Genomic DNA, 14,349 nt, shown 5'->3' with positions numbered 1-14,349 from the left:
ACAGCCGACGCCAAAGAATTGAAAGTTGTGTGGGCTTGGCAAAAATGCAGAGCCGGTCACCGCGTGAGTAGATTCCATACTGGCGTGCGCTCGCACTGGGCGTATCTCTGATACCGGCTCAATCTACCTTAGTCGCGCTAAGTCGCGCTCCGCTCAAGCTCACGCGTCGCCCGGCCACTCTATCATTGCAATCCTTCCATTATACGGGCATCGTTACTTCCTTGGAGCGCCTTTCAACCCATGTCAGCTTCACCAGATCAACGCAAGGCGGGAGACTGAATACCGCCCTCAACATGCCTTCCAAAGCGGACACGCTCAAGCGACTGCGCGCCTTGAGAGCTGCGGGCAAGACAGGCTTCGATGCGTACGAGGTGGAAGAGGCCGAGTCCATCTACGAAACAGTCGACGACGAAGGTTACAAGAAGGTTGTCCGAAGCCGTTTGGACCAAGATGACTTCGTTGTAGACGACAATGGTGCAGGATACGCGGACGACGGACGCGAGGACTGGCAAGATGAACGACAAGCGTACGATGAGAGCGAGAGTGAGGATGACTTGCCCAAGCAAGGCAAGGCTGGTGGGTGCCTCTGCTACAACCCAGTTCTGAGTATATGTACTAACAAGTGCTAAAAGCCAAACGAAAACGTGAAGAGGACGCCGAGCGACAGGAGAAGCTCAACAAGGGCATTAGCAAGTACTTCAACCAGAAGTCCGGAGCGACTGCCCCCAAAGCGAAGCCTGTACGCACAGCCGAAGACGATGAATTCTTGACGGACCTGCTGGGAGAAGTCGACACCAACATCCAGAGCCGGGTCCCCTCATACGGCAAGGCAGTGAGAAGCAACGACCGACGAAAGACGAGAGTTCTGTCCCCGCCCTTGGAAGATCGGCAGCCTGTCAAGCATCGGACATCCAAGGCAAGAGTGGAAGACGATCTACCCACTGCACCTCCTGCGCACACTCGCGACGACGACGATGCCTACTTCGTTGCTCCCGCAGATGATGATGTACCAATGAGCGACCCTCTGCCATCCTCACCAGCTGCCAAAGCAGTTGAGCGGAAGGAACAGACGCTTCCAATCAAAGCTGAGCCCACGGAGGACGACGGTGATCTGATGGAGGTCGCAGAAGTGCAAGGACACGCCAGTCTGAAGTCCGCCAATGTCAACATGAAGGGTAGCCGACCAGCTCCTAAGATTGCCAAAACAGTGTACCCAACCCCGGACAGCTCGTCGCCAACTCGAGCACCAGAAGACGGCATCGACATGACTGCTATCAACAATGTCACCGAGAAGCTGAACATTCTGAGCAGTCCTCAGGCTGAACCCGCCACTGCTGGTAAGATCGACCCAAAGGACGCCCTTGAACAGGACGGGACGCTTCGCTTCTTCTGGACCGACTACACCGAGATTAGGGGCAGCTTGTGTCTCTTTGGCAAAGTAAGGAACCGCTCGAACGACTCGTACGTGTCCTGCTTCGTTAAGGTGGACAACATCCTGCGCAAGCTGTACTTCCTGCCTCGGGAGTACCGTCAGAAGGGTCGACAAGAGACTTCCGAAGAAGTGGGCATGAACCATGTCTACGACGAGGTTGTCCAGATCATGAGCAGGTACAAGGTCAACACTCACAAGATCAAGCCGTGCTCCCGGAAGTACGCGTTTGAGCTGCCCGGCATCCCCAAGGAGGCGGACTATCTGAAGCTGCTGTACTCGTACGACAAGCCTGCTCTGTCTACAGATCAGACAGGAGAGACATTTTCACACGTCTTCGGCACGAACACTTCCCTCTTCGAACAGTTCGTCCTCTGGAAGAACATTATGGGCCCATGCTGGCTGAGCATTGATGGCGGCAACTTCACAGCTGTGCAAAACGCTTCGTGGTGCAAGCTGGAGTTGCAAGTCGACAAGCCGAACGGTATAGCTACCTTGGGTGATTCGGACAACCTGGAGGCTCCACCACTCACATTGATGTCGCTTGCTCTGCGGACTACGATGAACGTCAAGGAGAATAAGAACGAGATTCTCGTAGCGAGTGTCCGCTTCTACGAGAATGTCTCCTTAACGGACACCACTCCGGCCGAAGAGATGCCGCAGCGGACCTTCACCATCATGCGTCCCAACGGCGAGTACCCCATTGGCTTCAAAATGGACGCCGAAAAACATCGAGGCCAGATCAAGATGGAGAAGAGCGAGCAAGGTCTCTTGTCGATGCTGTTGGCCATCATCCAGAAGCACGACCCAGATGCCATAATGGGCCACCGACTTGACGACGTCGATTTCAACGTCCTGCTGACCCGTATGCGGGACCGAAAGACACCTGGCTGGCACCGCATTGGCCGACTAAAGCGCGACGACTGGCCCAAGACATTCGGCAAGGGTGGTGGCAGCTTCTTTGCTGAGCGTCATCTCGCTGCTGGACGTCTCTTGTGCGACCTTGCCAACGACATGGGCAAGAGCACCATGACCAAGTGTCAGAGCTGGAGTCTGGACGAAATGTGCAACCTCTACCTGGGAGGAAACAATAAGCGCAAGGAGGTCGACAGCGACAAGGCGCTTGCAATGGCTGCCACACGAGGAGGCCTGATGAACTATGTCAAGCTTTGTGAAGCCGACACCTTCTTCATCGCTGCTCTGGCGCTGAAGCAACAGTTGCTGCCTTTGACGAAAGTGCTCACTAATTTGGCTGGCAACTCGTGGGCACGAACGTTAAGCGGCACTCGCGCAGAGCGAAACGAATACATTCTGCTGCATGAGTTCTATCGCAACAAGTACATCTGCCCGGACAAAGTCTGGGGCAAGGGCGCTTCAAACAAGAAGCTCGAGGACGAAGGCAACGCAGATGCTGAAGAAGGTGTTGACGCTAAGAAGAAAGACAAGTACAAGGGCGGTCTCGTCTTCGACCCTGAAAAAGGGCTGTACGACAAGTTCGTCCTGGTTATGGATTTCAACTCGCTGTACCCCAGTATCATTCAGGAGTACAACATCTGCTTCACGACCATCGAACGAGCCGACATTGGCGACGAGGAGGAGCGGGTCCCTGACATTCCTCAAGACACTGCGAACAAGGGGATTTTACCACGACTCATTCGAACGCTCGTCACTCGCCGACGAGAGGTGAAGAAGCTGATGAAAGACAAGACCGCCACCGATGACCAGCGCCAGACGTGGGATGTCAAGCAGCAGGCGCTCAAGCTTACTGCCAACTCCATGTACGGGTGTTTGGGCTACACGAAGTCGCGCTTCTATGCCCGTCCACTGGCTGCTCTCACCACATCGAAAGGCCGAGAGATTCTGCAATCTACCAAGGAGCTGGCAGAGTCCACTCACGCGCTGCGAGTCATTTATGGTGACACTGACTCTGTGATGGTGAACACCAACATGGACAACATCCAGGAGGCAGTCAAGATGGGCAACGAGTTCAAGAAGAGCGTCAACGAGCGGTATGAGCTGCTCGAGATCGAGATTGACAACATCTTCCGCCGGCTCCTTCTGCATGCGAAGAAGAAGTACGCTGCCATCAATATGATCGAGGTGGACGGCAAGTGGACGGAGAAGATGGAAGTCAAGGGTCTCGACATGAGGAGAAGAGAGTACTGCCAGCTGTCGAAAGACACGTCCCAGTAGGTCCGCACCAGTACCATACTTTCCTTGACCACGGCTAATGATGTCACAGAGAACTCCTCAACCACCTCCTCTCCGGCGAAGATCCCGAAAAAGTCGTCTCCCAAATCCACACCCACCTTCGCGCCCTCGGCGACCGCATGCGCAGCAACGCCATCGACGCGAGCAAATACACCATCTACACCCAACTCGGCAAAGCACCCACCGAATACCCCAACGGCAACTCCATGCCCTCGGTCCAAGTCGCCCTCAAACTCATGGCCAAAGGCAAGCAAGTCAAAGCCAAGGATGTCATGTCCTTCGTCATCTGCGGCACCAGCGGCGGCAGCGCAGAGAACGCGGCGAAGAACGCGCATCCCCTGGACGAGGTGCTGGCGAAGGACAGCGGGCTCGTGCCGGACGTGGAGTACTACCTGCACAAGCAGATCTTACCCCCTGTCGAACGGCTGTGCGCCCCAATCAGCGGGACGAACGTCACGCTCCTCGCTGAATGCCTTGGTCTAGACACAAGCAAATACCGCGTCAGCGGCGCCAGCAAAGCCACCGAAGCAGGCGAGGAGATCACGAGCCTGGAGAGCCAAGTACCGGATCACATCCGCTTCAAGGACTGCGAGGCGCTGGACTTGCTGTGTTTGGGTTGCAAGAAGCATTTCGAGTTCAAAGGGTTGGTGCCGCCGATTCCTTCTGCTGGGGAGGAAGAGCCGTTGAACCCGCTTGCTGCGATTACGCCGGGAGGGTTGTCGTGTCCGAGGAAGGAGTGCGGGAGGGCTATGTCGACGTTGACGTTGAGTACGCAGTTGGAGACGGCGGTGCGGCAGCATACTTCGAGGTATTATTCTGGGTGGCTGGTCTGCGATGATTCGGCTTGCGGGACGCGGACGAGGCAATTGAGTGTTTACGGCCATCGCTGCTTAGGCCCCAAGGGGCTCGCATACGGCTGTTCTGGACGCATGAGGTGGGAGCAGGGCGAGCGACAACTGTACAACCAGCTGCTTTACTTGCAGGGCATGTTCGACGTGGACAAGCAGGTCGACAAGCTCATCTCGAAGTCCGGCGCGGTGAAGGCAGAGGAGGAGGGAGAGAAGGAGAAGTTGAAGGTGCTGGCGATGGGGAACAGGGAGAGGTTCGAGGTGTGTGCGGGTGTGGTGAAGGGGTATTTGGATAAGAGCGGGTGGGGGTGGGTGAGTATGGACTCGTTGTTTGGGTTCGCTATGAGGGGGTTGATGGGGTGATCTTGAGCTTTGGTTTGGGTAGGGAGGGCGTTTTCTTGGATGGAAGGGTGGGAAGGTCGTTGTGTACCACGAAATCAGTGTTTATCACCAAAAATCACGACTTCTTGAGTTCCTCATCCAAAATCATCCCCTTCGCCCCACCCCTCCAATCGTCCGTCCACACATGCTCCGTCCTAAACTTTTCCTTCGGCCATGACCATTTCCGCCGCAACTCCTCGCTCAACTCATCCCTCGTCTCCTCCATCAACACCTCGGCAATCCTCTCCCCAATCACAGGCAGGAATTTATACCCATGCCCGCTCCCGCCCGTCGCTACAAAAAGCCCGCTGTAGGTGGGATGATAGTCGATCAACCAGTCACTACTCGGCGTATCAGTATACCAACATATCCGCGTATGCGTCCACGGCCTATCCCCAAGCTCGGGTATACAGCGCTTCAGAAAGTCGCGGCACGCGCGGTCGCCTTCGGCGGGTATGTTGAGGTGTGGATCGTCGGTTTTGGTCCGTGGGAGGGAGACTGTGATCGTTTCTCCCGTCCCGGGACGCTCGGGGTGAGGGATTGTTGTCGGATTAGCGTAGCCGTATCCGTGGCGAGCGACTTTGAGCACGTTGTTGGCGGGCGGGATGATGAACATTCCGCTCGATTCGTTGAGCATGCAGGGGTTCCCGCCGAGCTTCTCTTGTTCGGAGGGTGTGAGGTCGATGTAGGCTAGTATCTGGCCTGAAGCGGATGCGATCCCACGGAGGTCGAGGAGGCGCGGGGTCCAGGCGCCTGTGGCGAGGATGGTAAGGTTGGCGCGGAGCTCGGAGGCGTCGTTTAGAACAACGCCAGAGACGGTGGGGGAGGAGGGGGACGGGGAGAAGAGGAGATGTGCGACTTCGCCGCGCTGAAAAGAGACGCGGTTGGTGGCTTCGACGAGGCGGCGGAGGTGGAGCATGGCGTTTTCGGCGTGCGCCCAGCCGGAGGTCCAGTTGACGTAGCCGAGTTTGCCTATGTGGCCGGACATGTTTTTGACGACGCCTTTGATTGCTTCTTCGTCGTCTAGGACGGTGACCTGGCCGCCTTCGCTCCTGGGGCCTTGCTTGAGTCCCAGCTTCAGACTGACATTGCGGAGCGACCCCTCCATGTAGGCTCTTCCCAGCTTAGAGTCTTCATCGTCCAGCAGAATAGCCAGACCAGACTCGCTATAGCGTCCCTCGGCTCCAAAATCGCCACGCCAGAGTTTCTGCGCTTGGGCAGCGAGTTTCGAGTATGCGGCGTCCGGGTAGTCTGGTCGCACGATACGGGAGGAATCGATTGACGCTGCATCGTGTGCTGGGAAGTCCAGGCGGTCCAAGACAGTGACTTTGGTGTCCTTGAATTCCGGTCGTTGGGCAAGATTGTAGGCTGTACTGAGGCCGAAGACGCCGGATCCGACGATGAGGACAGAGGAGGGTACGTCTTTTAGCATATTGACGAAAACATATGTTGAGGAAATGTGAGAACTTACAAACTTACAGTGGCCCTTGGATATATACTTTAGCTACAGGTAGGGCGCAAGGTGGAGTCTGTAGGAAGAGGTGAGGTTGCCGTCGGCTCAAATATGGCTTGGCAGTGCGGCAGCATTGGACTTGATCAACTCTTCTCTTTACTGTAACTACACAACACCATCATCCTCAATCTCAGTCTGAACACACCCCGCTCGTCCGCCAGGAGCAGATGCCACGAGTCCCGCGACCGCACCATGTAGCCTCCACCGCCCAGCGGGCGACAACCCGCCCACCGCCTCCCATCCAACCCTCCATCCAACAACAACACTTCAAACCCAACCGCGCCCCAACACCCACCCCACCCCTCCAAGACTCCATCACCACCAAAGATGCACCACCCAACCCCTACAAATCCCGCGCCCTCCCCTGGGCCTTCGCCACCCTCCTCGCAGCCGGCCTGGGCTTCTACACCACCCGCCTCGTCATCGAGCTGCGAAAACCATGTATCAACCCTGAGATCTCCCTGCTCACCCACCAGCGCGACGTCTCCGCCCGCTACGAAGACACCGCCGACGCCTTCGACAGCGAAGTCGGCATCTCCGAGACGCTGATGGGGATTAATTCGCTGCGGAAGGAGTTGGCCAGGAAGTGTCAAGGGCATGTGCTGGAAGCGAGTTGTGGGACGGGCAGGAACTTGGGGTATTTTGACGTCGGACCTCAGGGACGGGTGGAGAGTCTGACGTTTGTGGATTTGAGTCCGCGGATGGTGGAGTTGTGTATGAAGAAGTGGGTTATTCTGCACGGGACGGAGATGCCTAGTGCAAATTTGAAGAGGGGGTTGAAGGTGCGGTTTCGGAAGGGGAGTGTGATCTCTTCCATCCCGGATGTGCCGGTGGAAGGGGAGGAGGAGGGGAAGAGGGGGTATGACACTATTTTGCAGACGATGGGGTTGTGCAGTACGCCGGAGCCGGTGGAGCTGTTGAGGAGTCTGGCGGCGCATTTGGATACGGGGAACCCTGATGCTAGGATACTGTTGCTTGAGCATGGACGTGGGGATAGGGAGTGGGTTAATCGCGTGCTGGATAATGCCGCGGAGAAGCATGCGGAGATTCATGGATGTTGGTTCAATAGGGACATTGGCGCGCTGGTAGAAGAGGCTGCGAAAGGGGCGGGGTTGGAGGTTGTGGAGGGGAGGAGGAGGCATTTTGGGACGACGTGGGTTTTTGAGCTGAAGGCGGGGGAGAGGTTGAGGAGGGAGGGGAACAGTAAGCAGGGTGAGCAGCGGCCTAATGAGGTGAAGGAGGCGACGTCCTGGGCGAGCTGGTTGGGGTGGAAGTGAGGACCACCGACGCGCTTGTTACGACAACCACGACATGCACGGCATATCCGCCCTCCACTCATGAGTCGATCTTGCGGCCCTCTATGCCAGCACCACCGGCCATCCTGACACGTCGCGGCCACCAGGCCCGAGCAAGACACAAGCGAGCGCACTCCACGAGGCAGCTCACAGCATGTCATCACAAGGTATGTCTCCTCCCTTCTCTTATCTCCTTGGAGGTTTTACAACTTGCATGATGATCACCCAAAAATCCAAAAATATGTTTCAAGACGGGGCGGAGAGACGCAAGTCTTAGTGAATGAGACGATTTTCCTTTCTGATGCACACATTTCACACCCTTCCCCGTAATACTGCTCAGAGGAGAGAAGGGACGCTGACCTGCTTGCTTCTGATCTATCCAGGACCGGACCGCACCTCGAGGAGGACGCCTTGCGAAGGTCCGCACTGCTGGTGGATGGATGAGCTACAGAGGCAGAGACAAGTAGACATGGCAGAAAGTGAGAGGTGGAAGATAACACCTCGCTGGTCGGCTTTTCCATCTTTTCTGCTTCATTGCCGTACAACTACAACTAGAGTCTACAAACTACCCATGTCTCCGTCTCTCCTTGGCCAGCCCAGCGCTCCGCCTGCAGAACACGGGATGGAGCGGAGCGGAGCGGCGTAGCGTATATACTGTACAACCTCCAAGCTTTTGTTGCTCGCTTCTCCTCCGTCACTGTCCGAGCTCGCGCTCCCAGTCTTGAGGTATTCGTACATTGCCTCACCACCCCGTGTTTCAACTTCCCACTCCACAAACAGCGTTTGCGCAGTCAGTTTCGATGCGGAGCAACGACCCGGCAGCCCCAGCGTCGCCGTTGATGTCTTTCTTTCTTTCGGCGGCAGCCCGATCAATTTTGGTGTAGTCGGACGCTCAGCCTCTAGTAAGCATCAAACAACCCCTCCAACTCGGCCATAGCAATCTTCTCCGGGGACTGCAATACCTCCTCTTCCCAGTCCGCTAACGCTCCAAACTCCACATCTAATCGCAAACCCCCCTCTTTACCGCCATCCCGTCCGTGTGGGTGGTCCAAGTGCATCGCATCGATCCTCTGCTCACTCTCCGGCTGGCTCGTCTGGCTGGCGCCGAGCACGACCTCGCCTTCCCTCTCATCAAAGGAGTGTTGTGGCGCCATCATCGGACTACTGAACATGCCCTCCCCCATACCCTGGTTTTCCAACTCCATCAACTTCAACTGCCCCGCATGTCCAAACAACGCGTTCGCGTCCTCGTGGTTCTGGAACTCCATCTCTTGTGTTTCCTCCTCGATACTCCTCGCTACGCTGCCTGGACGTTCTTGTTCTGCTGCAGAACCGGTGACCGCGTCCGCGGAGCCAGAACCTGAACCGGCCATTTGAACGTCTTGAGCCTGCGATTGCGATTGAGAGCTGCTGTACCGACGGAGCCGCTCTTGTTCGTATAAAGCATTAGCCGTCATTTTGAAATCCCTCTCTTCATGTTCGAGTTGCGGGGATGCGCCTCTTCGGCCATTCTGTCTATTCGGCGCGGAAGCGCTGCGGTCGCGGGTGACGCTGTTGCGACCGGAGAAGGGCGCGCCGGGTGTAGGCGGTTCTTGCGCGTTGTTGTCTTCGAGTTCGGGCGAACTCAGGTCGACTTCCGGCGAAGGCGAAAGGGCGTGTCGGTCGCGGTCGAATGTAGGATCGACATCTTCATCGTGATTGGAGGCGGAGGAGAGGGAGGGGGAGATGATGCGCGCGGTTTTGGGCGGTTGCTCGATAGTGTCGGGGATCGGTTGGCGGGGGAGGGTAGTGAGGAAGAAGTAGAGGCGGCGGGGGTGGACGGGGGAGAGGTCTTTGGCGAGCGGGCAGGGGGAGATGGTCGGCCAGGGGCGGTTGAGGTATTGGGTTAGGCGGGAGGAGATGAGGGCAGTGGGGTTGGCGGATCTAGAGAGGATATTAGCGGTGTTGAGGCAGGAGAGGTGTTGGGTGGTGGAGTACTTTTCGACGGAGTGGAGGTTGGTTGCGAGCACTGTCGCGAGCTCTTTTACAAGATGCGGTCGGTTGCCCGTCTGCTCGAGCTGCTGGATCGTTCCGATAACAATGTCGTCGTTGATACCTTCGACGGACACCTTGCTGCTGCCTTCTCTGACCGGCGACGGTGGCGGCGATAGTTGCGCGGCTGCTTTCGACTTTTCTTTGATCGCGGGCGGGCTCATCAAACGCGACTTTTTCGAAGGCCGGTCATTCTCGTCGCTTTCCGCGATCGTGCTAGGAGGCGACGGATGACTCTGCGTGCGCGCGCGTTTGGGGAGGGTGATGCCGAGTTCAGTGAGCGAGAGGCTCTTTCTTCTGGTGTTGTAGCCCATGGTGGTGTGCGACGAGGACGTTATATTGGTCGCGGTGACATGTGACAGTGTTCTGTCGTAAAGCGTAAGTGTATGGCGAGTGTGACGCCGGGGGATGTTTTTTTGGACGGGGCGGTCAGAGTCGCTGACTGGAATGCTGGCGCGGTCTGGCGGTCGCGGGCGCGGATTGGCTGGGGCAGGCGGCGTTGTGCATATGCACGCTGCGACGCTTAAGCAAGGACGAGGGGTGGCGAGTGGTCGACGGCTGCGGTAAGGACGACGCTGCGTGCAGATACGCCGGGGATGAGTCCTGGTGGAGGAGGTGGTGGTGGAGGTGTTGTTGACGATGGGGGATGGCGAGGGATGTGACGTTGGTTTCTCAGGAGAGAAATGTGGTTGACGACGCTCTGGCCTCGACGGGAGCTTGGGTCAGCGGGCGCGCAACGCCTCCACGCCTCAAACTCAGCTTGGGCCACTTGGATTCTTCCGCCGTCGTCGGTGCAAATTCCGGACATGCAAGAGGCGACTCAAGGTGCAGATACAACGACTCGCCACACCACACCTTGCGAGCTGTAACTTTGGATGAATGTTGGTAGGCGCAAGGAAAGCACACCCTTGCTGGAAGAACGAGACGATGGAAGAGCCCAAGGCTAATCACCGGCCTGCGCTTACCGGGCGCCGCACGTTTGGGCCGTCTGCACACCCACCTGGCGTCGACACCCGATGCACCTACTGATGCTGTGGAACCATGCGGTGTTTGCTGCAGATGCAGACGTGTCGAAAACAACATCAACAACGCCGTCTATACCATCCCTTCCGCCACGCAACCTCTCCCTCGTGGAGGCGACGGCCACGACGACCATCGTGTTGAGAGTGGCACGAGTGGATCCCATAAACCACAAAAACCTTCCCAAGCACAACCTACAACTTTAGCAGACACACCAGCGAATCATCGCCCAGCAACAGGCATGTTTCAGCTCTCCTGCTTCCTTCCACACTTCCAGAAAAAAATCGTGTTCCCCACAACGTCACCGGCATGCTTTCGTCTCACGCGACAGCTCCTTGCAAACGCTGCTAACAAGGAACGAGGCCGGCACTCGCCGGCCGCAGCATCTAGACGTTTTGGACGGGACGGCTACATGTTTGGACGTCTCGAGATCTATCATTTCTTCACGGACAGCTGCCTTTTTTACTGCAGCAAGAAGATAGAGATGTGATCAGTCCAGAAAAATCCTACAGCTCTACTGCCCGAGCTCCTGCATCTCGATGCGCAAACGCTGATCCCCAGGTACGTTTCTAGGTTCGACCACGGCACTCGGATGTTCACCGGCGGCCAGACCGGCGTTGAAGCTACCAGGCGCATTCGTCTCCGTCACATGCCGGCGCCGGCGTGAGCTGTTACTGTACTTGGAAAGCTCACTGTAGTACATGTAGCGGCATCTGGAGTGTGAAAGGCGTACAGATGGAGCATGGAGGGCCTCAAGATCAAACAGTACTGTAGAGAAGGAAAGAAGAAGGAAAGAGGTAAGCAGTAGTTGGTCAAAGAAGAGCAGTATCTCATTTCAGACCTCAGCCTACTCAGAGAACACCCACCCCCCGACCACTTTCGATATTTTCATAGTCGCTGTTGTGCTCGCGGCACCTCACACTCGCAGTATTGCATGCATGCACGCCCCATCTGCAAAAGCCTCTGCTCGCTGGATGTCGAAGGGTAAAGATGCCCCATCATCAATACCTCCCTTCAGCCTGCCCTCATCATCATCATTGTCTGTCTGTGAGCAAAGCAAGCAAGTCGCCATCCCCAGCACGACTCTCGCCACTCTTGTCCTCTCGCACTGTCACGCTTGCTTCGCTTCGTTCGCTCCGCTCGCTCACTCGCCGTAGCCGACGAGGCCATGATCAATCTATATTCGCCCGCTTCAACCCCGTGTTGAGCAAGTCGGGTCGCCACCCCTTAATCGCGCCAAAGAAAGTAGGTAGGTACGAAGAAAGCCTCCACGCTTGAATGAGGCTGGACGGGAAAAAAAGGCACCAGTTCTTTTTGTGTGGAAGGAAACACCGGACGCCGCGCCATGCTGGAAATCAAGTAGTTGGTAGGATGGAGGGGAGAGAGGTGCTGTGTCGAAGGTGGATGTGCCGTGGTAGATCAGCAGTTCAACGTCGTGTGCAGCATTGCCCTGTCTCTCGCTGGTGTTGTGATGTTCGTGTGATGTTTCGAGGCGGCATTAGACCCCGATTCGAAGCTTTGCTGATGATACAAGCCGATCGATCGCAACGTACTGATACAGAATGCCAGTGTGGTGAAGTAGTAGGATCTTGGACTCTCTCAAGTCTTGCGGAAGTCCGAGAGGACGGGGTAGATGAGCTCGAACGCCTGGTAGATCTCCTCGCGCACCTTCGCGCCCGTCAAGACAATCTTGCCAGAGACGAAGATGAGCAGCACGATCTTGGGCTTCATCATCCGGTAGATCAGACCGGGGAAGAGTTCGGGCTCGTAGGAGCTGAACATGTGATGCCGGCTGGCCAGGCCTTCGAGACGGATCGGGAACTTGATGTCGCACGAGCCGACGATGTTCTGGATCTTGAAGTCCGTGAACTTGGCGTTGAAGCCCAGCTTCTGGATGATGCGCGCGTACTTGCGGCTAGCAAGCTTGCTGTCATCCTCGGACTTGGCGCCAGTGACGACCATTTTGCCGGACGCGAAGATCAGCGCCGTGGTTTTCGGCTCGCGGATGCGCATGATGACGGCCGCGAACCGCTTGGGGTTGTACTCGGCGTTGCGCGCGTGCAGGGCGATGGTCTTGAGGTCGAGGCGGCAGTCGAGATTGACCGTTGCGACGATGTTTCTGCGGGGTAGCATGTTAGTGATCATGTGAGGTATACAGCACATGAGTGGCAGGCGCAGACTTACTGCAGGACTGGCACAATGCCGCTTCCTGCAACCGTCAAGCCGTTCTTCGCTCCCGCGTCACCACCCGTCTGCGCGTCCGCGCCATTACTACCAACAGCCTGCCCGTTCACCTGCTGCGGCATGGACAGCGACGCCTGCGCCGCCGGTGCACCGTTCGCACTTGGTTGCTGCTGCGACCAGCTCGGCTTGCCATCCATCTGCGCACCACCCGCCTGCGACTGCGCCGTCGACTGCACCCCCTCCATACTCCCCGCCTGCGCTCGCTTCGCTCCCGATGCGTCGTTGCCTAAGCTCTCACGGTACCATGCGCTCGCTTCTTGTGGGGTCTGCGGGTGGGTGACGAGCGCATTGTCCATCGAAGCTGCTGCTGCTGCGGGTGTATTCGCACACCGCGCGCGCGCGTATAGTGAAGGTGATCGCGGAATTAGGGTCGCCGAGTTATCGAAGGAGCGAGATGGCGACTGGTGGTGGTTGTGGAGTCGGAGGTTGTGTGTGGGTGTGGTTGGTGGTGAGTCGGTGGAGGTGGCCTTTTAAAGGAATTTGGGAGGGCGAAGCCGGTTCCTTAAGTACCGCGACAGAGAACGTGGCCCAAGCGCGGGGCGTGGCCGTGATTGGCTGATGCAGCAACGCCGCTTCCTGGCTAGCGTCGTTCACCACGATCTCAGGGGGCGATTGCGTTGACGGCGTTTTCACATGGCTCCACGCCGCTGAACGGCATTCACGACTGAACCGAGGCCACGATGGAGTGAGAGGGTCAGTGAAGACTGTCTACTGGTGTGGAGGTGTCAAGAGATGAATATGTGATGGAACTGGGGTGATGAGGATGGTGAAAGAGAGAGCAGAAGATGATGACAGGTGTCTCGCGCGACCGGTGAAAGTTCTGTGACTCATGCCTTGCCGCATGCGCAGTGAAGGGGCAAACAACGCCGTGCAGCGGACGGGGAGCTCAGGAAATGTTGTGGACTGGGCGGCAGTGATGAAGTACTGTTTTTGAATACAGGAAGGCGCGGGAAGTGATGAAGAGACAGTCTGTGGAAGGAGCGAGTGCGCTCGTTGCGAGCAGAGGCTTGATGAGACCAGCGGGCAGTGGGGCGCACGTCGAAAGCGTAAGCCTGATTTCGAGGTTCTCGCGGCGAGACTTGTGTTTTGCGCGAACAAAAGATGCACGCGAGACCTGTTGTGTTTGGCTATCAGGGCGGAGCGAAGAGTGGCAGCAGAAAAGACTGGAAGATGTTCTGTGGAATCTCTAGGTTCTTCTGCAGCGCCTGGAAAACGCGGGCAATGGAGAAGGCTGAGACGGCACGACAGTAGTGGAACGGTAGGAAAGGTAGGACATCTTCTGCAGTGGTTCGTACGATGAGTATCTCGACTACCTCTTCTGTATCAGCGTGAAGATGTGAGCATCTCAACGTACAATCAGCTTCTTTGCATTCCTTC

General features: G+C 56.9%; 5 protein-coding genes across 5 annotated transcripts; 2 read left to right on the top strand and 3 right to left on the bottom strand.

Moving 5' to 3' along the window:
* Window positions 1-293: 293 nt before the first annotated feature.
* Window positions 294-4,851, top strand: POL1 (DNA-directed DNA polymerase alpha catalytic subunit pol1; the record flags this gene model as incomplete). Its single annotated transcript, XM_064803051.1, has 3 exons — window positions 294-576; window positions 633-3,618; window positions 3,672-4,851. The coding sequence occupies 3 exons, from the start codon at window positions 294-296 to the stop codon at window positions 4,849-4,851; spliced, it is 4,449 nt and encodes a 1,482-aa protein (XP_064659176.1).
* A 94-nt stretch (window positions 4,852-4,945) lies between these two features.
* LTR77_005807 (uncharacterized protein) lies at window positions 4,946-6,301 on the bottom strand (the record flags this gene model as incomplete). Its single annotated transcript, XM_064803050.1, has 1 exon — window positions 4,946-6,301. The coding sequence occupies one exon, from the start codon at window positions 6,299-6,301 to the stop codon at window positions 4,946-4,948; it is 1,356 nt and encodes a 451-aa protein (XP_064659175.1).
* A 248-nt stretch (window positions 6,302-6,549) lies between these two features.
* On the top strand, window positions 6,550-7,659 carry LTR77_005806 (uncharacterized protein; the record flags this gene model as incomplete). The annotated part of the gene is made up of 1 exon (XM_064803049.1): window positions 6,550-7,659. One exon carries the CDS (start codon window positions 6,550-6,552, stop codon window positions 7,657-7,659), a length of 1,110 nt encoding a protein of 369 aa, XP_064659174.1.
* A 917-nt stretch (window positions 7,660-8,576) lies between these two features.
* On the bottom strand, window positions 8,577-10,022 carry LTR77_005805 (uncharacterized protein; the record flags this gene model as incomplete). Its single annotated transcript, XM_064803048.1, has 2 exons — window positions 8,577-9,600; window positions 9,655-10,022. 2 exons carry the CDS (start codon window positions 10,020-10,022, stop codon window positions 8,577-8,579), a joined length of 1,392 nt encoding a protein of 463 aa, XP_064659173.1.
* Window positions 10,023-12,327: 2,305 nt separating this feature from the next.
* Window positions 12,328-13,268, bottom strand: tbp1 (TATA-binding protein (TBP); the record flags this gene model as incomplete). The annotated part of the gene is made up of 2 exons (XM_064803047.1): window positions 12,328-12,847; window positions 12,913-13,268. 2 exons carry the CDS (start codon window positions 13,266-13,268, stop codon window positions 12,328-12,330), a joined length of 876 nt encoding a protein of 291 aa, XP_064659172.1.
* Window positions 13,269-14,349: the final 1,081 nt, after the last annotated feature.

Source organism: Saxophila tyrrhenica (assembly GCF_035928015.1).
Source record: "Saxophila tyrrhenica strain CCFEE 5935 chromosome Unknown scaffold_8, whole genome shotgun sequence".
Lineage (NCBI taxonomy): Eukaryota > Fungi > Ascomycota > Dothideomycetes > Mycosphaerellales > Extremaceae > Saxophila > Saxophila tyrrhenica.
This window is presented reverse-complemented; position numbering and strand designations above follow the sequence as displayed.